At 53.3% G+C, this 23,984-nt stretch overlaps 2 protein-coding genes across 3 annotated transcripts in view; one reads left to right on the forward strand and one right to left on the reverse strand.

The window, feature by feature from the left end:
* The first annotated feature begins 175 nt into the window (after positions 1-175).
* IGHMBP2 (immunoglobulin mu DNA binding protein 2) lies at positions 176-21,412 on the forward strand. The gene is made up of 15 exons (XM_057379912.1): positions 176-183; positions 271-440; positions 687-879; positions 1,382-1,479; positions 5,321-5,484; positions 6,167-6,367; positions 8,632-8,779; positions 10,496-10,670; positions 14,694-14,876; positions 15,259-15,377; positions 16,039-16,133; positions 16,417-16,540; positions 18,408-19,274; positions 19,622-19,794; positions 21,215-21,412. The coding sequence occupies exons 1-15, from the start codon at positions 176-178 to the stop codon at positions 21,410-21,412; spliced, it is 2,916 nt and encodes a 971-aa protein (XP_057235895.1).
* A 1,387-nt stretch (positions 21,413-22,799) lies between these two features.
* The window catches only part of SYT12 (synaptotagmin 12), a 9,496-nt gene continuing 8,311 nt past the window's right edge, over positions 22,800-23,984 (reverse strand). For both annotated transcript variants that reach the window (XM_057379888.1, XM_057379887.1), the window contains one exon: positions 22,800-23,786. In XM_057379888.1, coding sequence (XP_057235871.1) covers positions 23,613-23,786 — 174 coding nt within the window. In that variant the 3' untranslated portion in view covers positions 22,800-23,612. The remainder of the gene's footprint in view (positions 23,787-23,984) is intronic.

Consider the following 23,984-nt stretch of genomic DNA (forward strand, 5'->3'; position numbering starts at 1 on the left):
TCCTGCAGCCTGTGGGAATGCTGCTGGAATCCCACCTTTCTAACCAGCCCACCCCAATAGGAAACCCACCCCACAGAGCTCTGATCCATGGGGAATCCTGCTGAATTTACCCACTTAGGACCCAGTCACGCTCTTAGAGGCCTACGTTGGGGGTACAGACACTTACCCAGGCGGGATGATGGGGTGCCAGGAGTTGGGATAAGCTCTGTCCCCTGGAGCTGTGACCTTCAGCCTCACCCCATGGTGTTCCCACCYGTGTGTGCTTCTCAGGGCATGGCAGGAGAGCGTGTCCCTGAAGGAATTGCAGCGGAGAGGGGTCTGCTTGCTCAAGCTCCAGGTGGCCAGCCAGAGAACCGGCCTCTACGGGCGTCTCCTCGTGACATTCCAGCCCAGGAAATGGGATGCGGACGCTGAGCTGCCCTCCAACAGCTTTGGGCCTGGTCAGTGACATTCCTGTCTTTCCAAAGAAAGAGATCATACACTCACGGAATGGTTTGGGTTGGAAKGGACCTTAAAGCCCATCCAGTCCATCCCSCTGCCATGGGCAGGRTCACCTTCCATTATCCCAGGTTGCTCTGAGCCCCATCYAGCCTGTCCTTGGACACTTCCAGGAACGGAGCAGCCACAGCTTCTCCAGACAGCGACACATTTGCCMCACCTCATGCTGTCCCTTCAAACCTTTGCAGGGGACATCGTGGGGCTCTACGAGTCAGCGGGGCAGGGGGAGCCGCTGTGCACGGGCGTGGTGACACGTGTCACCCCCAAAGCAGTGACGGTGGCCCTGGAGGAGCCCCGGGATGGGGAGCTGGCTGTGGACCACGAGCGTTCCTTCCGCCTGCTCAAGCTGGCCAACGAYGTCACCTACAACAGGCTCAAAAGGTGAGAACTCACCCAGCTCACTCTGCCCAGCAGGGTCAGGAGTGCCAAGTTCAGTCTGGAAAAGTTCTTTCCAAACATTTCCCAGTTTGGATTTGTCATTCTACAGCCTCACAACAGTCTCAGTTTACCCACCTGCTGGCTGGTCCTGCTTTTCCCTTTTCCTCTCCTGGCTGTATTTTGGTCCTGTTACGTTGCCTCTGGAGCTCTCTGGGTTCTGTGCAGGGCCTTTTCCATCCTGGCAGGAGGAGTGAGCAGCTGCTTGCTGGATAAACATCCTGAAAAAGCACACTTGGTYGTAGCAAGCAGGAGCAATGGGAAGTGGCACTGTGATGTGTGTGCAAGGGTTGGGGGATGCACTAACTAGGTGGGATTAATCTTGTGGGGTAGCATCATTCAGCCTTGGAACAGCTGAGTCTCTACTCACAGCCCAACTCTGGGCCCTTGGGAGTCTCCAAAGGAATTCCTGCTGTGCCTGTAACCTGGATATTCCCTTCTTTGGCAGAGCATTGACTGCACTCAAGCAGTACCGTGGCGGCCCAGCCTCCAACCTGATCGACGTCCTCTTCTTTGCCTCTGCTCCCAGGGCRTTCCCTGAAACAAGTAAGAATCCTTTTTTATCAGGCTTGACAGGCATCCTCAGGAATTGCCCACAGGAAYCCAAACAGCTCTGATCTTTGTATGGTTTCTATCCACGTGTGCAGCCAACTTTGCTCCAGAAAAGACCCCAGTGTTGAATATGAGTCTGCAACTGGTAGCATTGTGTTCATACTGGTTTATACTGGGCACATTTTCCTCATGAAGGGCCATTGGTAAAAAACTTAGTTATAAGTAGTACCCCCTTTGTTGTGAGTCTTTGGAAAAAATGAAAGATGAAATTACATTGCCTTTTGGAGAAACCACAGGGAGAGCAAAGCCTCTGATCAGCAGCCGTGTCAGATATCAACAGCTGCCAATGGATATTATCCCTTGACAAAAGGGAGGATCATCTGGGCTGCAAAAATCAGGGAATGAGGGCTGAGGATGGGCTGGGCTGCCCAGCAGAATGGGCAGTGTCTAAGCTGTGTACAGAGCTCAGGTCTCTGCTTTCCCCCCTTGTGCCATCCATTTCTGCCAGGATTCTGCCCCTTTTCCTTCCCTGCACTGTTTTGTCTTCCCTTGATCCCTGGATTTGGCTGCCCACTGTGGTGGTTTGTCTCTCCCCCATTCCCTCCAGGCARGCTTGACTTCTGGTAGGATTTACCAGGGACAAAAATTTAACAAGTCCTATTCCTGGATCTGTGAGCACTGATCCTAGTCTGGGTCAAACTTTCCAGCTACCTGGGCACCTTGATGCACTCAAGGTTTTAATGATTAAATAAAATATAAGTTAAATAAAAGAATTTAATTTTAATGGGCCAACTTTCTTCGACCCTGAGGGAACAGAAGTGCCTCTACTGAAGGAAAAGTCCCTTTTGCCACATCACTCAGCTGTGCCATGCTGAGCAGAGATGGATTTCCCATCTCCTCAGCAATACTGATGGATAGACTGGGCCATGTTAGACAGGCAGAGGAGGTGCAGTAGGAACCTAAAAGCCTTCCATTTACCTCCTCACTTCAGAGCTGCCTTCTCCCCAGCTAGAGATGTTGTGCTGGCCAGGAATTAAGTGATAATAGCTTGGAATAAGCCAAAGGGCTCTGACAGACAAACCTCCCAGCACTCAGGCAGCTTTTCCATGTCACAGCGCCTCCTTCCACAACCAAGCACCCATTAGCCTGCTTTCCTTGGGGATCTGCCTCACCCCATCCATTATCTGGTTTCCAACAAACCCATCAGCAGGCTGAGTCAATAAGTCCTGGACAGCTCATGAAATTGGCTGTCTAGACACACATCTGTGTCAACACCAGGATGTGAGACGAGCTCGCTTCCATCAGAAAGCAGGGAGCTACAGCTAGGAGAGAGGACAAAATCCACTCTAGCAGGTGAAATGTGCAGCAGCAGCAGCCTAAATCTGATTTTTAATTTTTTTTTTTTTTAATGTGGGGGGAAATGATGAGAATCCTAATTGTTCAATCAGAGAATCTCATAGGTGGGTTCTGGTACTGCTGTGCATTTTAGTAATTAATTACCAGACCCCAGCAGCCCAACCCAGCACRTCAAAGCCCAAATCCTTTCAAAACRCTTAAAAATGCAGSAAYAAATACCCTTGGCATAACACAAAAACAGGCTGTGGGAAGGAAACCTATGGGATATTTAAAAGGATGGGAAGGGGTCACCAGTGGGCAGCTGGGATGTGCAGCAAAGACTGGGACTGGCACAAAGCACTTCCACACCTCCCCTTGCTGTCTCCAGAAAGGTTCCAAGTGGGAGGATAATTTTTCCAAAAAAGGCRAACTCTGGACTGAGCAGGAATTTTGCCCTTATCAGACTCCCTTGATGCAGAATCTCCTGCTTGTCTCCTTTCCACTTGGACCCCCACCCGTGGCCCTGTTGGAACTTCCACACCCCAAATCCCCCCCAAACAATCCTCCCCTGCTCCCAGCATCCCTGTGGTRGCCCTGCACTCCCACATTTTGGGAATAGGGACAGTGAAGAGGCTTTGCTTGCCAGCAGAGGCCAGCATTGCTCTGCTTGCTGTGCTCCTCCCAGCCATCCAAAAGGGTTTTCCCTTTTCCCTTTGGAAATCAGGCTGTGCCTTACCTGTGCAGGTCACTGATAGCTGCCAGCTCTCCTCTGTGCTTCTGGGCTGCAGAAAGCAAAAAATTTCTGTTCCCAGCACTGCCTCCAGAAGGCCTGGCTTGTGTCCAGCTCTGCCTATGGCTGTAAAAAACATGTGAAAAGGAAAAGAAGCAATTAAAAWTCCTGGTTAAAAGGCAGGAATGTTCCCAGGAGAAGCCAACCTGGCACCAGAGCACTGGGGAAACACCAGGGATTTCCAGCAAAACTTCCATGGCACAAGTCACGAGCAAAAAACCTGAAATGCTCCACGTTCCTCTGCCCTGTGACACCTTTTGTCATCACAGGGGCTGTGGAGAGGGCCCCAGGATTCCTGGGGAAGACTGRGCAGTCCAGACAACTCAGCTGCCAGATATTTTCTCTGGAGACAGGGAAAGTTCTGATCCTGGCTGAAGTGCCCRCCTGGATTTTGTCCTGCTGCATTGACTGTAGTGAGGAGGAGCTGCTGGTGGGGCCTGGATTGCTCTTGGTGAGGAAGATACCTCAGAAAAGGCTTCCAGCTGTGGAAAATTTGGGATCTTCCTCCCAGGAAGGGCTGTTGCCATCCATTTTTGGTGCAAAGACCCCTTTCCTGGCTTTGGATGTCACCCCCAGCCCTCTGCCTCACCAGAGCTGCTGGAGCTGTGCAGAAGAGCATCTCASTTCCTGGGAATGTTGGGGATGCCCGAGGTGATTTGGTTTTTAACACTAAGAAATGGAATTGTTCATCAGGGCACAATGGTCTGGCCACCAGTGAGACACATTCCAGGGATTTTTTTCAGGTGAGGATACCTGAAGTTCACCTGCCTCAAACCAGARGAAACTTCCATGTTTTTAAGCCAGCCCATAATACCAAGGGAGGGATGAGCCACATGATGCCCAGCAGGGAAGGATGGCCAGAGATGTGTCTTATATAAGCTTTTGTGGGAATGTTATTTTCAGGAAACCTCAGTGTAATGAATCATCATCCCTGCTGTAATTAACTCCCAGAATGAACAAAGAGATTAGCAGCAGGATTAGGGGGGATGAGAATAAATTTGGGGCTGGATGTGATGAGTCTGGGAGGTTAAAAAGCAGCTTTGGAGAATTCAGGCTCTGCAGTGAAACCAGTTCCCTTCTGATGCAATTTGCATATTCTTTTCTCCTTTTTCCTTCCTTATTAAAGCAGAAACTAATTTTAGTTTTATCTTTTAAATTGCTGTTTGTACCTTTTCCTGCCTTCGTTCCCAGTCTTGGCTGACCACCACAGGGCTGCTCTGTTCTGCTCACAGACTCTGTCGGTTTTCCTGCTTTTTCAGTGGTGGGGCAGTGATTTGTTTGCCAGGTCTGCGATTTCCTCCCCAATTTTCATTGAAGATTTCACTAAAGAGGCTGGTTCTCCTGCAAAACAAGCCCAGAGCTCCCTCCAGAGCCAGGAAAACRTACCTGTTGGGTGCTGGAGCAGATAAATGCCTCTTAAATTCTGGGAATTCCACCACAGGCTGGCTGGAAGCCAAATATCAGGGCTGGGGAGGGATTAGGGAAGCATGGATGTGGGACTGGGCAGCCTGTTTGTTTTGGAAGCATAAAAAGCTTGKTTTTACCTTCTGGGGTCTTCCAACCCCCTCAGTGCTTTCCTCCCAAGGATCTCCTCATTACCGAATAGATTTGGGCTGGCTGCAGGGAGCTCCATGTATTCCTGGATTTGTGCTTCTCAGCCAGCTCCCAGCTGGGGCTAAGGCCCCACTGACTCTCCTGCTGTCTCCCCAGAGCCTCTGGAGTTCCTCAACGCCTCCCTGGATGAGTCTCAGAGRGAAGCTGTGTCCTTCTCCCTGGCCCAGAGGGAGCTCGCCATCATCCACGGCCCCCCYGGCACAGGGAAAACCACGACCCTGGTGGAGATCATCCTGCAGGCTGTGCAGCAGGGCCTCAAGGTGAGGACTCAAGGTGCCAGGGGCTACCTCTCCTGCTGTGGAGACCTCAGAGCAGCTTTCCAGTTACRGGAGGGGCCTACAGGGAATCTGAACGGGGATTCTTCATCAGGATCTGTGGTGATAGCACAAGGGGAAATGACTTTAGATGGGAAATTTAGGTTGGATATTGGGAAGAAATCCTTTCCTATGAGGGTGGTGGGTTCCTGGCAGAGAAGCTGTGGCTGCCCCATCCCTTCCCACCCTGTGGGAAGTGTCCAAGCCCAGGTTGGACAGGACTTGGAGCATCCTGGGATAGTGGAAGGTGTCCCTACCCAGGGCAAGGGGTGGCACTGGATGAGCTTTAAGGTCCCTTTTCACCCAGACCATTCCAGGTTTCTCTGATAACTTTGCACACTCCTGGGCTGGAGCAGYTCCCGTTGGAGCTGTGCTAATCCASAGCCTGGCTTGGCTTGCAGGGACCAGGGGCTTTCCCATCAGCTCCAACGAGGTGCTGACAGAGCTCAGGTTTGGTGCTCTTTGGGAACCCTGCACAAGTGCTGCAAAGCAAGGAGGGAATTACCTGAGTGATGCCAGTGGTTTATTCCCAACAAAAGTGCGTTGATCTCCCCTCTCTGCTTCTTCCTGCTCGTATGGCTCTGCTCCAGCCTCCAGAGAGGCTCCAAGGCTGTGTCTGTCCCCGCAGGTGCTGTGCTGTGCCCCCTCCAACGTGGCCGTGGATAACCTGGTGGAGCGGCTGGCTGGCAGCAGGGCACGGCTGCTGCGCCTGGGCCACCCCGCCCGCCTGCTGCAGCCCATCCAGCAGCACTGCCTGGACGCCGTCCTGGCCCGCGGGGACACTGCCCACATCGTGGCYGACATCAGGAGGGACATCGACCAGGCCTGGGTGCGTGGCCCTGCARCACGTCCCTGGCAATGGCTGGGGCCTGCAGGAATCCTGTTTGCTCTGGTTGGAGGTTAGAAGGTCAGATACTGGGGAGAAGTTCTTCCCTGTCGGGGTGGGAGGCCCTGGAAAAGATTTCCCGGAGAAGTTGAGGCTGCCCATCCCTGGAAGTGTCCAAGGCCAAGTTGGACAAGGCTTRGAGGAACTTGGAAGGTGTCCCTGCCCGTAGCAGGGGCATGATGAGATGATCCATAAGATCCCTTCCAACCCAAACCATTCTGGGATTGTCTGATCTTCATTTGCTGGAGAACAAAACTCCTCCTGCCCAAATCCCTCATGGGAGTGGGAAAATCCCAGCCCCTGCTGCACCTCAYATTCTCTGTGTAGTCTGGTCCATACCACTCTCTTCACCAGAGAAACATTCCCATCATTAACTCACTTCCTCAGGAGCTGTCTGCCTGTCCTGAAACTGCCTCCCACTCTCAGCCACCTCAAGTKGAAAGCAGAGCACATTTGAAAATGYATCCTTAATTTCTTCTTTCTCACCCTAATTTTCCTAACCTTATCTTACAACATAGCTCTGGTACTTGGGGTGAGGATTTGATGAGTTATTTTTCTTCCCCTTTYTGGTGGCAGCACTGTCCTAAAGCCTYTTTTTTTTWAATTTATTTTCCAWCTTTCTCACTGGTGATTAATTTTCCCTTTCATCTCRTTGGAAGAATTCTGTCACAGAAGCTGCCCTTGGCTGAAGAGAATTCATCTCCAAGGTCCTGACCCATCTCTCCCTCCTCCTGCCTCTGTTTYTCTCCTATCACATTTCCTTCTTGTCCCTGGAACAGTTTCTTCCTTTGCAGCTCCATGTTTTGACTCTTCCCCTCCTTCTCTTCACCCCAGCCCACGGAAGAATCAGAAATGAAAACCTGTGCCCTTTTGGGGCATTTCCTATCCCTGTTCCCCCTTTCCCTCGCCTGGCTTCAAGATGCCCATGACCTCAACTTCTGGATACTCCTTGCCCCAGGAAGGTTGCAGCCCCACATACCTGAGCAAGAAAATCAGTTCAGCTCCAGAACCAATGCAGTTCCAGGGATGCTGAGCAGGGTCAGGGAGCAGTCCAGGAGGGTGAGGCARGGAATCCAGGAAAGAAACCAGGCTCACCCCTTGAGCTGGCCTTAAATAAACTCCCAGACCAAWGAGTAGATAGGGGAACCCAGAGGCAGGTAGGGATGATTAGAGCTAATTAATCYCTAGTTACAAACGGGTGACATCCASATTGACTATATCCTGAGGCTGTCTGACAGTGCTGTGTTCTCTCTGGACTGTGTTCCCTGCTCCCTAAGCTGCTTGCAGAGCCCAGAGCCAGGCAGGTGTTGGATCCCAATGTCACAGCCATCACCAGAGAGCAGTTGCTGTTGTTGATTTGTTAAGTAGATCTTTTTAGCAGGGCAAATTCCACTTGACCACCGGTTTTCCCCTCTAATCCTCCTGCTTCCAGCAGGGAGGAGGTTGGTGCTCATTTGCTTTGTTCCTCCAGCTCAGYGAATTCCAGGGCTGTGCCCAGCTGTCCCTTAGATCCAGCCAGAGAAGAGGTGCCTGTGTGGTCACATTTGCCTGTCTGTGATCCCTCCCCTGGAACTCCTGAGCCCATTTTCACCACACTTGACAGACACTTGGAGGTTTCACAGTTTCAAACACCCGTGAGCTCAATTAAAACAGGTGGCTGAGCCTGATCCGTGGAAAATCTGTTTATCCATCCATCCATCCATCCATCCATCCATCCATCCATCCATCCATCCATCCATCCATCCATCCATCCATCCATCCATCCATTCTTCCATCCATCCATCCATGGCATGACTGTAGGAACCAGCAGGTCTCACTGCTTCTGTCTGCAGAAGCAGTAAGTGAGCCATAGGTGGGCTGAGGTCTCCTGACTGCTGGTCTGGAATTGCTGGTGCCCAGTGCTGGAGGGTTGGGGTGGTGGATACATTCAATATCAGCTAAAAAAAAGCCCTGGGCATGTCTGGATGCTGCTCTGGATCCTTTCCAGGGCAGCTTGAGGTGGCAGAGCTGCTGCTGGGGCTTGAGGAGCCCTCCTGCTCCCCCAGRACAAGATGGGAAATCCCAGTCCTTCCCCCAGCAGAGGAACAAGACCCCTCTTCCCAAACGTTGCTCCCTGCTCCATGCTCAGATGCTTTGGATGCTGATAGACACAGCCAGAACTGAGCAGCAGCAGCAGTTTGCTCTATCCTGGTTTTTCTGTTTTCTAGGCAAAAACCAAAAAGGCCCAAGACAAGGGAGAGCGGAGCCATTTTCTGGGTGAGATTAAGACCCTGAGGAAGGAGCTGAAGGAGCGAGAAGAGGCTGCCATGGTTGCAGCCCTCAGCCAGGCCAGCGTTGTCCTTGCCACCAACACAGGTGTGAGATCCTCCTGCTCYGTGTTTTCCCTCCCTCAGCCACGTAAACCACGTGCCCTGCAGGACAGCATCCTGCTGGGATAGCTGGGAGACATCCCCTGAGCTCCTGGGAGCCCAGCAGAGCCTCCCAAACCCCTTTCCAGTGGGATTCTCCCAGCTTGCACTGTGGCACAGGACCAGTAGGGCACAGATTGTGGATGTGGAAGGCCTCTGTGAGCTCTATGAGCAAACCAGTGCTGCTGGAGGTGTGCAATCTGCTCCCGATTGCATAAGGCACATGGAATCACTTCCCTGCTTGGACCAYGTCCAGGACTGGTGGAATCCAGCACGTGTTTCCAGAGCCTGCTCCCAGGCTGCACGTGGCTGGTTCTGCACTCACCCAAACTGAGTGGGGCTCGGGGTTTTGGGGAGCAATTCCAGGTGTCCGTTGGACATCTGCAGCTACAGGTGGGAAGGTTTGGCAGGTGTTCTCTGCCTCGGGTTTTTGATACTCCAGGGCCCACTTAGAATCTTCAGATCAAGGGTCATTTGCTGAAAGGCAGMACTAATAATTTTAGGTCATAAAAAAGCAAGTTACTGGAACAAAGGTTAAAGGAAAGATAAATCCTTGCATGTATTATTCCCTGGGAATTGGCGTCTCACTTCTTTTAGCTTGCCTGAAAGATGGGGAGGTTTCCTTCTCCCAGTAAAACTGGTATTTTTGTCGATCAGCTGTGATTTTTTTCCACGGGGCTGGAGCTTCCCAGCCAGCTGGGGCTCTGTGCAAATGGCAAAAGTAAAGTTATGACTGCACAGCTCACCAGAGCAGATTCATACAGGCTGGAGAACAGTTTTTCAGAGTAAATACAGTGTCTTTGATGGCAAACCAGAACATCTGAAGTGATGCAGAGCTACAGAGGCAGCAGGATTTATAGTGACAAAGCCAAATCCCRGCTCTCAGAGCTGCCACAGCATAAGAGCTTTGGAGAAAAACATTTCTGTGAATTAAAATCCCTTGGCCTGGGAGGCTGACTTCTTCACCCTGCCCTCCTCCTTTTACATAATTTTTCTTTGTGAGCTGCAGGGAGATTTGGATGCCCCTKGAATTCAGATTTCTGATCAATGCATGGATCAGTATCAGTAGGTCTGGGTTAGAGCAGGATGTCTGCAAGGAGACAAATGTTACAAATGGAATGCTGATTGATGTTAAGAATTAGCCCTTGCTGTGGCTCTCTGGTCCCACTCTCCTGTTGTTTCCCTCTTCCCAGTGCCACGAGGAGGAGCAGAGGCACTGGGGTCTCAACCCTTCTCGGGGTGTCCCTCAGTTTCCAGACAGGTGGATCCCCAGCCCCTCTCYTCAGTGCTGGGGATGAGGAGTTTCCTTGGCTCTGGGGGACAGCAGGAATGTGGGTGTTCCTCGCTSTGCTGCGGGTGAAGCACTGGAGCATATTGTTCTCCTTGGCATCTGGGCTTCTCTGCTGTTCCCAAAGATACTTGGAAGCTTCTGGGCCCAGATGCCAGGGAGAAAAGGACAAAGAGGAACTGGCAAAAACAATCCTGACTTACACACATCAATGGGTACGTGTTTGGCAGGGCTGAATTCCTAAACCTCTGCAAAGAATCATTATTTCTCTTGCCACAATCACTACTGCAGCTTGTGGGGTTTGTTTCCAGAGCAGCTTCCTTGCTCCTCCTCRCTTCCCTGCRCAGCTGGGAACCTTGTCCTTCTCTCCCCCAGGTGCTTCCTCGGATGGCCCCCTGAAGCTGCTGCCTGAAAGCCACTTTGACCTGGTGGTGATTGATGAGTGTGCCCAGGCTCTGGAAGCCAGCTGCTGGATCCCTCTGCTGAAGGCTCCCAAGTGCATCCTGGCTGGGGATCACAAGCAGCTGCCCCCCACCATYGTCTCCCAAAGGTAAAAATCCTGGATCCTCCTGGTTTTTGTGCAGCTTCCGAATCCTCRCAATTGGAGATGTTTCATTATGGGGATCTGTGCTGCCTGCAGGCATCCTGGGCTCATCCTCAGGTTCATCCAAATCCTCCCTTTAATTCTGCTTCTGTGGTTTCCACATTTATTTATTTAATGTRTTAATATGTGAATTGGCCCAGCGAGATGCTGCATTATCACACACCACAGGGATTATAAAACCTCCCAACCCCTACRACGTGGGTAATAAGAACAGTTAGTTTGTGGAAAAGATCTGTGGATAGTGCAAATTGCCTGTGCTTCCAGGGGGATACTGCAAAGAGTACTGAGGAATCTTTGAGTAATTTAAAACATAAATGTGCTCATGTTTATCTGGTTTAGGCAGCTCCAAATCTGGAATTACTGAACCACGGAAGGGAAGAAAAAGGGCTGACTTCATAAATGTTCCTCTCCTGCTTCCAGAAAATAATAAGCAAGACACATTATCTACCATCTCACTTGAATTTTGAACACAGGAAATGAAARATCCAAGGGAGGCAGTGGCTCCTGGCATATGGCTGAGAGATAGTGAGAATAACACTCAGGGGCTGCAGCATCCTCCCATTTTATCTCTCTCAGGTGCCCAAAAGCTTGCTGTTCTGCAGATCTTGGCAGGTGATAAAACACAAACTCCACTGCCTGGAGGTGTCCAGGCTGGTGAGCTCCAAAGGCCTCTCCAGAGCCCTATACCCTTGGTGTCCTGCTGTTTATTCCCTGTGACTTTGCAGGCTGGCTCTCCACACCTGGATTTTCCAAGCAAGGCACTTTTTGGGGTAGTATCTTGTTGGTAGCAAGAAGAAATTTGCCATGTTATCCTAATTCCATTATTATCATTATTTTCTCTTGGCATTATGTGGGGCACGAGGTTCCTCTTCTCCTCCAGAGAAACTGCATYGTAGCTCCATAATGCTCCATGGTGCCCATCCAGCTGGATCCACCTCAGCTGCCTGGTTTTTCCCTCAGACTGTCAGATTAAGGGCAAAACAGTAAAAATCCCAGCTCTGTTACTCTGGAACAGGGCTGACATTCAGCTGATGTCACTTTTGGCTCCCTCTTTTGAGACAAAAGCAGATTTTCTAGAGAAACATAGCAGCTGCTTTTTTTTCTGCCCTGTCACGGTGGCTGCTGCCAGGAGCCTTGACTGGAGCCAGCAGCAAAAACTCCTCAGGTCCTGCAGAGCTCCCGGATCTCCTGCTCTCCATCAGCTTTGACTTGGTGGCCTTGGCAGTGCTGGGGGAATGTTCAAACTCTGTGCTCTCAAAGATCTTTTCCAAAGGGATGCAAATCAATGAGATGTTTCGGGCTTTCCACATCCCCTGCAGGCCCAGGAAGCAGCGCAGGGGCAGATGCCTTCCACCTCCTTCTGTGGGTATTTCCAGAGCTCCCACTAAGGCCCTGGATCACCTGCCACCTTCTGTGTGGTTCAGGGAAAGCGAGGAGCTATTTCCAGGGATGATTCATGCGGAGGACTCCAACCCTTCCACCCACCTTCCCTTTCTCCATTGATGACAGCGGGACCAGAGTGGGTGGGCTCCTATTTTTGGGGCCACAGGGAAGAGCCCAAAGTTACCCGGGATGAATCTGGGCTGCCAGGAGGCTCGGCTGTTACTACAGCAGGGGAAGTCAGCCCTGCTCAGGCAGGAAGCCTGTGTCCAGCAGGAATTCTATGGGACCCTGGCCCCTTTCCTGTCACCTGCTTTTCCTTCCATGGAATCAGCATTTACCTGTTACTGTCAGCGGTAACCCCGTGAGGCCTARGGAATGTTTGATGGAGGAGGGTGCTCATCTTCCCCTGCTTTCTGACCCACTTGAAGCTATCCCAGGGGCAGAGGGCATCCCCACACACACCTTGCAGTCCATGCTGGCAAATTCCAGCCCCTCTGATTCCCCCTCGGCAGCTCCAGCTGAGGCAGCAGCTTGTGACTTCCATCTTGGAGCTGCTCCTCCTCCTCCATTCTGCCCCTGTCCCAGTGGGCATCTCCATGCCAGGGCATCTCCTGCAGTCTGACAGGAACACTTAACTTGCCTTGTGCCCACTGGAGCCCTCATTCCATCCTTTTCCTGACAAATTCATCTCCACATCAGGGCTCTGATTTATTAATTCGGTTTTACTCCCCTCACATATCAGCAGATGCTTATCAAATCTCTTGCTCTCAGCCCRTTTCCTAGACAAACACAGGGATATTTTGCCATCTTGTTTGTTAGTGATCAGTCTGGATGTCTGCACCATCCCAAATCCATGGATTTGCTTTCACCTTGTCCCTGAAGTGCCAGGCCTTGGATTTCTTTGGTAGCCTCTGCAGCAGGACTGTCCTGTCTGTACAACCTCTTACCTCAATTTTACTTCTCTAAAGCAATTGATAGGCCAAAAAAATCTGCTCAGGGCACTTAGGATTTCGTTGGCAGAGAAGCCAACCACCGCAGGAATTAATTGGGTGGTAAAATAATAGAAAATTATTTACAGGTGAAATATTCCCCAGCRGATTAATTCCTCATTATTAATTCAGCATATAAGCTCCCTGCAGTGGGAATGGTGGTGGAAGGGTAGGGAAGAGCAGCATTCCTGAGGCTTGCTGTGAGGTTTGAGAGCTGTTTCAGGTGTGTGCTTGCAGCTCTCCCTGCTGAATTTCCTCCTTGCCCAGGAGATCCACACAGGCAGTGTGGAGCTGGGAGTATCCAGCTCATTCCTGATAACTGGAATGCATTCCCCAAGCCCACATCCTGCTCTGTCCCCTCACCCTGCCTATCCCAGCCCCCTCTGCAAACTGCTGCCTCCCAAATCCTGCACCATGCCCATCCAGGTTATTCTCTGTTTTTTGCTGCATCCTGTGATTCAGCGAGGAGGAGAGCTAATGAGGCCCGGCTTCTTGGAAAGATTTGTCCTTAATTGTCCCTTCTGCAGGTTTAATGACTTGGCAGCCTCCTGCCACATTTCCCAAGTGCCTGTGGTGAGCGTGGCAGGGCTGGCCAGTGCCACAATGATCCGCTCTCTGTGGGGCTGTGTAGCGCAGGAATTCCCCCGGCGGGGACTGGACTCGTGCTGYGCCCCGGAGCTTGATGGAAAGCATTTTCCTGAGCTGTTCCTGTCATCATTCCATCATCTCCCTGCTGCTTCCCTGTGTCTGGCAGCCGCCAGCACCCCTCAGTGTCAGCCTCAGCAGGAAAAATCTCCGTGTGCTCGCAGCATCCAAGCGTGGCGACTTCCATCCTTCTTCCTCAGACAGCGCCTTCCAGCAACCCCTGTGTGGGGCCAGGAGAAAGCAGATAGGCTCCTGAAAGGCTGAATTCTGCAGGAATTTGATTAATTTGTGCCACAAATGCCAGCAAAGGGCACTGCTGGATGTGAAGGGGGTTTAATGGGTGAAAAAGCAATGAGTGCGGTGTGTGTGTGTTAGCCCAGGGTGAGCGGCCAGGGAAGGATGGAAATCCTGGAGTAGCAGGGGTCTTGGTGAAACCAGCAAGGGTCAGCTGTATTGACACCAAGCATTCCAAAATCTGGGGTGGAGTTCTGATCCTAAATCACTGGAATAACCCCAGTGTAGCTTTACTAGGGATCCCGGAATCACTGAGGTTGGGAAGGACCTCCAAGACCACCGAGTCCACCCTGTGACCAATCCCCACTTTCTCAACCAGACCAGAGTGCCAAGTYCCACATCCAGTTGTTCCTTGGACACCTGCAGGGGTGGTGATTCCACAGGCCATACTGTTGGCATTGCCTGAATTACAGTAGCAGGATCCMTGACCTCATGGCACGAGTCTGTCCCTGAGGGTCTGACAGGCAGCACTGGTGGCACGCAGGTGGGACAGGGGTGACAGTGCCAGCCCAGGGGAGCGACTGGAGGGTGCTGAGCAGGCTGCAGTGCAGGTGCTCCCAGAGCATTCCTGCTCACACCCTCGGCCCCGGCGGACATGGGAAGGGCTGTTTGAGTCGCAGGGGGTGGCCACTCCCTCTCTGAGCTGCTTCTCCCGCAGGGCAGCAGCGGAKGGGCTGTCCCTGAGCCTGATGGAGCGGCTGGCGGAGCACTACGGGGAGCAGGCGGTGCGGATGCTGACGGTGCAGTACCGCATGCACCAGGACATCATGGAATGGGCGTCCTCGGAGCTCTACGGCGGCCGGCTCCACGCACACCCCTCCGTGGCACAGCACCTGCTCAGGTGGGGCACACCTCTCTGCTGCTGAAACACCCTTTACATCCCAGTGGGTCCCGTCCCTGCAGAGTTTTCTGCCCCTCCCGGGACTGGGGCAGCATTTTAGTGTCAGCCATTGTTTCATCAGGGAGACTTTAACTGGGGGGTTTGTCCTTTTTGCTCTGTAAGCAGAAGTGATGCAGAGTTGTCTTCTGTGTCCTCCTTTGTCGTGATAATCACGGAATCCCAGACTGGTTTGGGTTGGAAGCACAGCCAAACACCTTCCACCAGATTGAATTGCTCCATGTCCCATCCAACCCAGCCCTTCCAGGGATGGGGCTGCTGCTTTTTATCTGGATATTGGTGACATCAGTGTTGGTAACTGACCCTTTCCCAATACCTCGTGCAGGGACCTGCCGGGTGTCTCCTCCACAGAAGAGACCAGYGTTCCCTTGCTGCTCATAGACACCGCTGGCTGTGGCCTGTTTGAGCTGGAAGTGGAGGATGAGCAGTCCAAGGGCAATCCAGGTACCACTGGCCAGAATAGGAAGGCTGATAGGGCTCTGAATTACCTTCCAGTCCGCTACTCCTTCCATGAAATCCTATCTGGCTCTTCTCCATGGATTTTCCAGGGACACTGAGTTCCTGCCGGTTTTCACCAGAAAACATAGGTTTCATTATGGAGCTCAGTGCAAAGTCAGGCTGGAAATACAAGTGCAGTTTTGACCAATTTCATTATCTYTCACCTTCTGTTTGACCCCCATCAGCCTGCCTCATTTTTCCATGCACCATTCCCARGGCCCTGCTGAACACAAGAGGCTCTTGTTCCCTCATGGAGAGCCAAAAAGCCTGGTCTGAGAGAATTCAGGGATTTGGAGCAGGGGATTAGAGAGGCACATCTCCCCAAATTTGGGAGGCAGCCTTTTGGCACARCTCACTGCTGACTCTTGATGTTTATCGCTGTGTTTTGCTGCAAAGCAGAAGCCTGGCCAATAAACCATGAAATGATTCGTATAGGATTTCAATTTTCCCCTTAGATTTCTCTGAACCAGGCACCATCTCGGAGAACCAGATTGTGACAGCCTTTCCTGCCATTTTGGGGGGTCTGGGCAGTCCTTCCTGCTCTTTTGGGGGAGGKGGGCACATTCCTCTGGCCTCTATTCCCTGTCACACTCTGTTCCTGTCCCAGGGGAGGTCCAGCTGGTGGGGATGCACGTCCAGGCCTTGGTGGACGCTGGTGTGAAGACCAAGGACATYGCTGTGGTGGCCCCCTACAACCTCCAGGTGAGCTGGACTGGGCCTCTTCTGGCATCTCCCCTACTCCCTGCACACTGACAGCATCCCAGAGCCAAATTTAACCAGCATTTGGGACCAACTCCTGCACCTTTGAGCAGCTCGGGGTCATGGAGGGAAGAGCTGTTAGTCAGGTGTGCCACTCCCAGCCTCAGGACATGCCAGTGCTCACCCTTGTGGGTTTGGGAGGAAGGGATTTTCCCCCAAACTGTACTGTTTTAATCCTTTTCACCCRTGTATTTCCTTTAAAAGCGACCCTTGGCGTGTTTCTCAGGTGGACATGCTCCGACAGCACCTTTGCCACAGCCACCCTGAGCTGGAAATTAAATCYGTGGATGGTTTCCAAGGCAGGGAGAAGGAGGCAGTGATCCTGTCCTTTGTCAGATCCAACAGGAAAGGTAAGAGCTGGCTGCTCCCTGGGGAATGGGAAGGAAGTTGTGCTGCCAAGTGCTGTGGGTTAATTGCAGTGCTCTAGAGCTCAGCTCTGGATGGATTTACTGGCAAACCCTCCCTTTTCAGCCTTTTTTTGTTTGATAAATGAATATATTTGCTGTCAGGGTTGCAKAGGAGGCTCCTATGGTACAGCAGGTCCAGGACTGCTCAGTTGGAAGGTTTCCTGGCCCTTGAGGTCCCAGGGATGATTTAAACCARGGCCCTAAGAATGTCACATCCCATTAGCCCCACATTTAGTGGAGTTGAGAGGTAATTTCTTGGGGTWTGAGCCCATTTTGGGTCAGTTCCCTTTAGATAGTGAGCAGGAGCTGGCATCCCTAGCCACGCACAAAAAAATGCTGCTTTTGGGAGCAAAATCTAGAGCGGAAAATCAGGTTCTTTGCTATCAGCAGCTGCAGTGGAAGTTAATAGCTGGAAAAAAAAGCTGCTGCCCTGGGGGCACAAGGCTCCTGTAGAGGAGCTGAAGGGTTTTGTGGAGCTGGCTGAGCAGGATCGCTTGGTGATCCTTTAGGGATCAGTTCCCTTTCCAGACCCACAGCCCTGCTGCCCCACCTGTGCTGCAGAGTGCTAGAAGGGGGGAAAAAAAAGGGAAAGTACATGTGGAAGGAGAAGGTGGCTCTTTTTCCAAGTCTAGAGGAGGCAAAGCAGCATTGTGGGGAGAATGGAGGTGGGGATGTCTCTAAGAATAGCCCTGATCCAGGAGTGACTCACACTTGTGCTGGTGGGAGCTGGTGGCCCCAGCACGGTGTGTGTCCCACAGTTCCTTCTGCACAGGGCGAGGCCAAAGCGCAGGTGTGGGGCAGGAATTGCTTCCCTGGGGGCATTTGGAGGCTTCTCCTTGACCTGTCCCTCTGCAGCCATTCCTTATCCAGCAGGAAAAGTTCTTCTAAGAGGAAATTTTTCCYTGTGAGGGTGGGGAGGCCCTGGYASAGATTTCCCAGAGAARCTGTGGCTGCCCCATCCCTGGAAGTGTCCAAGGCCAGGTTAGACAGGGTTTGCAGCACCCTGGGCTGGTGGAAGGTGTCCCTGTCCATGGCAAGGGTTGGGGCTGGATGAGCCTTAGGCTTCCTCCCAACCCAAACCATTCCAGGATTCAAATGAGTTGGAATTGCCCCTGCAACCGGGGCCAAACCTCATGAGAGACACTGGGAATCGTTCTTGGAGCTGCAGAGCAGGGAGAGGGGCTGCCCTGAGCCCCGTCCCCCAAAGGCAGCACAGAGGAGGCAGCTGAGGCAGAGGCAGGCTGGCGYTGCTCCGGCACAGGCATTCATCTCTCCCCAGCTGGCCTCCGCGCGTTCCCTGGAGCCGGGAGCTCGGCAGCCGCCCACGCTGCGCTCRCGCTGCCTGATCCTGCCTGAGTCATCCCGGCACTGCTGGTTCTCACTGCTGCCTGGGAGCAGAGGAGAACCTCCCCGAGTTCCCAAATGGCTGTTCCTACAGACCCTCCTGGAATTTGGGAGCTGGGAGAGCTCCATAGGACAGGGGCTGGTCTTCACCTGCAGTCACTCCTCTGTTGCAAAGTGAGCCTTTTCCACCCTGCTCCATCTTGCGTTTGCTCCCAGATCCAACCTGATCTCGTGTCATGGCCAGGCAGGGAGATGTTTCTCCTTTCTGTGTGCCTTCCATCCTCTTCCCAATCCTGGGAGCTCACTGTGGAACACAGGTGGGAAGAGGAGCAGGTGTGAGCAGGGAGCCGAGCCCCATAAACACCARCTCCCACCCTCCAGCCTAAAAATCTTTGGATCACTAGGACCAAACCCCACCSTGGAGGCAGCCCTGCCCGCTCTGGCATCCCTTCCCTCCTGTCTCCAGGTGAGGTGGGCTTCCTGGCCGAGGAGCGGCGGATCAACGTGGCGGTGACGCGGGCGCGGCGCCAYGTGGCCGTGGTGTGTGACAGCCACACTGTGGGCAGCCAGCCCTTCCTGCGGCGCCTCCTGGACCACCTGTCCCAGCGCGGCCTCGTGCGCTCCGCCTTCGAGTACCTGGATGACCTCGTGCCCCAAAACTACCCCGGGGAGGGCCAGGCCCAGCGCCAGAAGGGCCCCAAAGCGCCTGTGGTGTCCGGCCCCAAAACACCCGCAGCGTCCGGCCCCAAAGCGCCCACGGCGTCTGGCCCCAAAGCACGTCCAGCTCCGGGTGGGAAGCTCAAGGCAGCTGCAGCCRGAGCAGGGAGCCAGAAACCGGGAGCACGGAGCTCCCCGAGCGCCGCCGGCGCTAGGAGAGAGAGCTCGGGGACAAAGGATGGTGGGGACAGGTTCAGGGCCATGCTGGTGGCCTTCCTGGCGAGCGGCGAGGCGCAGCTGGATTTCCCCGCATCCCTGAATTCCCACGAGCGGATGCTGGTGCATGTGCTGGCTGAGGAGTACGGGCTGCAGCACCTGAGCTCTGGGGAGGGCCGGGAYAGGTTCATCAGTGTCCGCAAGAAACCCCCTGAGCAGCCCCCGCTACCCTCCGAGCCCCCGCTGTCCCCCAAGCCCCCTCCTCAGCCTCAGCATCCCAGCGGGAACACCCCCGACCCTGCGGAGCCGGGTGAAAGCAGCGAAAGCTGGGGGAGAGTGGATCTGAAATCCCTGCACCTGGAGAGAGTCCAGAGGGAGAAAGCCAGGCGGGAGGAAGCGGCCAGGAAGGTGCAGGAGCCCGGCCATGGCAGCGGGAAAAAGGAYAAGAGCAAAGCCAAAGGTAGGTCAAGCTTTTCCTGACCAGGACAACGGACATTAATCGTGGTGGGTTTGCTCTGCGTGCATGGAGCGTGTGGCACTTGGAAGGCTGCAGGGAGGTGGGAACTGGCTGCAGCATCCAGGGAGAGGGGTTTGGATCCCTGGGGGCACATTCCTTACGTGAAGGGAAAAACATCGGGGACCCTTTGCCAGGACAGAGGGTTACATGGGAGGCTCCCGGGTGCAGGGAGAGGAGCTGAGGGGAGTGCCYGGCCCACACTGAAGGGTGCCAAGGCAGAGGCTGCCCCACGGCTGCAGGAGGGTGGCTGTGTTCSCAGCCCCCAATCCGGGTGTGCTCCCCTTTCCCAGGAAAGCCGGCAGGCGGGAGTGCGGAGGGAGAGGATTTTGACACTCTGATCTCCGCTGCCATCGAAGCCAACAGGACCTGCGGCTTCCCCCACTGCAAGGCCTCTGTCACCACCCTGGGCCAGCTCTGCCACCACTGCCAGCGGCTCTTCTGCCTCAGCCACCACATCCCCGAGGTATGAGGGGGAGGACGGGCTTTACCTGGGAATTTTTTTCCCTGTGGAGCTCCCTGGGCAGGGTTTCTTCGCAGGAAGCTTCCTCCCTTCAGAGCCTGTGCAGAGCTCCAGGTACACAGARCTGGCAAATGCTGACACCTGGGCTCTGCTCACCTCTTCCTGGCAGCTTTTCCATGTTTTCCTCTCACTTTGTGCCCTTCTTTACCATTTTCTGGCATTTACATTCTGAGGCTGTGGGGGTAGAGCGAGGCAGGGAGGAGAAATGGGGAAGCCCAAATTTCAGGCTCGAGGGAGCCAAATTCCCAGCTCTTTGCACATTGTGCATTGTGAGGATGATTCCCAGCCCTTTGCACATTCCTTGTGCATTGTGAGGATGATTCCCAGCCCTTTGCAGGGTCTCTCTGCATCCTGGGGACAGGCCAGGCACAGAGCTGCACTGCCTGGCCAGCAGTTCAGAATTCCCTGTGTCCCTGTCGCTCATCCCACAGCTTCCGTGCCCTGCAGAGCCTCCCAGAGCTCAGCAGCCCTATAAATCCTCGGCAGAGCTTTTCCCCCTGTCAGGAGCTGTCTGTTTCCATGGCAAGGAATAGTGGTGTTTATGGTCACTCAGCATCCAGGGGGATGCAGATTTATTTCCTGCAGAATCGCCTCTCCCTGCTGAATTGTAACGAGGCTCCAGCCGTTGTAGGGATTCAAATCTGTCACGGCTCTGAGGGAACAGGCTGGGAGCCCACTCCATGGAAACRTAAATGACTTTGGGATGGCCCAAAAGAAGGGATCAGATTTTAAGAATCTCGGATTTTAGGATAATTCCAGTGGCTCATTAAAGCAGCAGCTCTGTGGCTCCAAAAGGTCTCCCATTCCCCAAAACACTGAATTTCACAATTGAGTGGAAAGGAAGTCGAAGGAGCCACTTGAACCATCCCAAAGGGTGATTTACCTGTGGTGCAGAACCCAGGATCTTTAACTTTTGTTCTCTGTGRGAGGAGCTATAAATGTTGTTTTAATAAAATACATCATAATAAATATTAATTACTGATTTTAATCAAGAAATAGATTGATAAATATATTAAAATAYAAAACCTAAATATAAAATGAAATGAAAGAACAAACAGAATAAATAGTAAAGTATTATAGATAATAAAATAAATAATAAATAGATTTAATTATAGAAATACATTAAGTATGTAAAGCATAGCAACATAATAATATATAACAATATAATGATATATAAAATAATAATAATAGTAATAATAATAATGGTAATAATAATAGTAATAATAGTGGCTGCAAATTATGGGAGATGATTTTAGGGGGTGCAAAGAGGTAAAAGAGGAATTCCAGGCTGAAGGAGTGCCAGCCCCTGGTTGCCATTGGGTGATCCCTGCCCCAYTTCCCCATGTCCATTCTCTCCCTCCAGGTCCATGGCTGTGGGGACAGGGCCAAGGCCCAGGCACGGCAGAGGATCAGCCGGGAAGGGGTCCTGTATCCTGGGAGTGGCTCCAAGGACAAATCCCTGGATCCCRCCAAGAGAGCCCACCTCCAGCGGCGCCTGGACAAGAAACTCAGCGAGCTGACGAGCCAGAGGAAGGGCAAGAAGAAAGACAGGGAGAAATGAGGGACCTGAATCCTGCTTTTTTAACCTCAAAGCCACAGCTCTGCTGTGCTGGGCCTGGTTGGAAGTGAGGGGGTGGTTCCAAACCAAGAGCTGGGAGCCTCTCTGAGCAGCAGGGCTGAGGCAGGGGAGGGAGAATGCTGCATTGTCCCGATTATCCATGTGGACACGGTGATGGATGTGCTCAAGGGATGGAGGATGCTGGTGAAACGGGCATTAAACATCCAAAGCTGTCACTGTCACACTGGTCCCTGTGACAGCTCAGGAGCGTGGCAGAGCCCCAAGTGTCCCCATGCTCCGGGGGGGATCCCTGAGGGAATGGATGTGTCCCAGCCTGGCAATCCTCCGGCACCGTGCAGAGCAGGAGGGGGCTCAGCCTTGTGTCCCTCCTGGACCTTTTCCCAAACCCTCACACAGGGTCCATCCAGTCCCCCAGAATTAGCTCCAGCAGCGCTTTTTGTCCCCAGGATGAAGGAGGAGGTGCAGAGGTGCCTCCAGACAGGAGTGGCTGGAGAGGAGCACAATAAAAACCCCTAACCCACACATTCCCCATCATTTTGGGGCAGAACACCACAGATTCCACCACCTCAAGGGAGTCACTTCATCCCAAGCAAAGCTCAGCAGGAGCTGCCACACAGCCGAGGATTTCTGTGTCATCCCTTCCCAAATACTTGGCTGGGATAGCCAATAAGCACATTTTCCCCCAAGCCTCAAGGCCTGTTGAGTACTGGCTGTGAGAAATTTCCCAGAAAAACTTTTTCATCCTTCAGAGAATCTCATCCCATGGAGGGATGGCACCGGCTCCCCTGGCAGCAGATGAGACAGGGGTACTCCTGGAGGGAGAAATGTGGGAAGAAGGAAATCTGATCATCAGTGAGTGGAGATGGGCAGGGGAAGGAACTGGAGCAGAGGGGGAGGATGGAGCAGGGACATCCCTAAGGGGAGGTCAGGCGGGACAGATGGGAAGGGAAAGTGCCACCAGCTCAGGGGATAACTCTCCTCGAGTTATTTTGAGTCAGGGGAAAACGGATAAATGGCTCATTTGCACCTTTCTGCCTGCTCAGATCATCCAAGCGGCCACATCCCAGCCCATGTTCATCCTGTGGTGCCAATTTCCTGGCACGCAGCCCCAGACACCCCCAGATTTCCCAGCTTGGCTTCCCACTGGCATCCTGCAGGCAGGGAAAAGCCAAGGCTCCAGGCAAGGAGGGATGTGGCCCTATGGCATCCTCTGCCCACCAGCCTGTGCCATGAGGGGCTYTGTCATCCTCCACAAACCAGAGTGGGAATTAGCTCCCCAAAAATCCCAAACCTGGCTTGGTCCAGAGTCTATCAGCAGACAGGATCCACACAGGCTTTTCCTCTCCCTTCCTCCTGAAATGGGAGTTGGCCTTAAAAATGACAAAAATGAGTGCTCACACCTTTGTTGCCTTTGGTCACAAGGCCAAAATGTTCCTCTCAATCTTGGGGAAAATGAGTTCTAGGGTAAGTCAAAGCCCAAGTTCAGGACTAGGGGCTGGAAAAACAATCCCAGTTGTGAGTTGTGTTAAAGAGCAGGAATTTGCCATGCTGTCCTGAGCACCCTGAGGATGAGTTTGGATTGGAAAGTGGCTGGGCTGGGAAAAGCTGCCCCTGATCCTACTGGGCCTTTAGGGGATGATTCCCAGCATGGATCTGACCTCAAACCCAAGAGGTTGGAAACCAAGCCCAGCCAGTGGAGCTGAGCAGGGATTGACTGTGGGGAAACCGAAGGAAGGAGAAGCTGTATGTAACAATAACCGATTTCCTGCTGTTATTGCTCCCTTGTTCCATCCTCAATGGAAACATCCCAGAGCTGGCACAGCGCACCAAAATCCCTACAAAAAAACCCCCCAGGATCACCTCCCACACCGTGCTGGCATTCATCACCCCCTCAGCATTCCTGCTCAAAAAACCACTTCCAAAGGAATCCCCCCCTCTCCCTTGCCCAGAGTCCACATCCGAGGATTTCGAGGCCGCTGGGAGCACACGGGACACTCGGGGCTTTGGGGAGGTTCCCATGGTTTCGGTCCATCTGGGCTCCTTCCCGGGTGTGGGGGTGACCCGGGGTGCGCCCCTGGAGCTGCTCCGTCCGTGCTCCGGGCGCCTCGGGCAGCTCAGCCTCGTGGGTGCCACCGAGTCCCTGCTCCAGTCCCGCTGTCCCCGGCGTGGGGATGGCAGCGCCCTAATTCCTGCGCAGCGGGTGCCACATGGAGACGGGCTTGCGSAGCGTGGCCAGCATCTGGTTCCAGTGCGTGGTGCCCATGCCGCTGGCYGCCGGCCCGATCAGCACATGGCCCGTGTTGTCCCCGCGCCCGTCCTCGCCGCTCTCGGCCACCGTCACACGCAGGGACAGCTCCTGGGGGACGCGGGGCCGTCACCACCATGCACAACCCCCCGGACACAGAGCCCAGCGGTTGTGTGTGTGCCCATGGTGCCCACACATCCATGCATCCCATAAATCCAGCACCAAACCCTCCGTACCCCACACACACGGCCCTCTGTGCCCCCACCCCGTTCAAACCCACCCCCTGTTCTTGAAACCCCCCCTTCAATA

The sequence above is a fragment of the Malurus melanocephalus genome, unplaced genomic scaffold (genome assembly GCF_030028575.1).
Source record: "Malurus melanocephalus ecotype Western Australia unplaced genomic scaffold, MMel_1.1 scaffold_426, whole genome shotgun sequence".
In the NCBI taxonomy this organism is placed as follows: Eukaryota; Metazoa; Chordata; class Aves; order Passeriformes; family Maluridae; genus Malurus; species Malurus melanocephalus.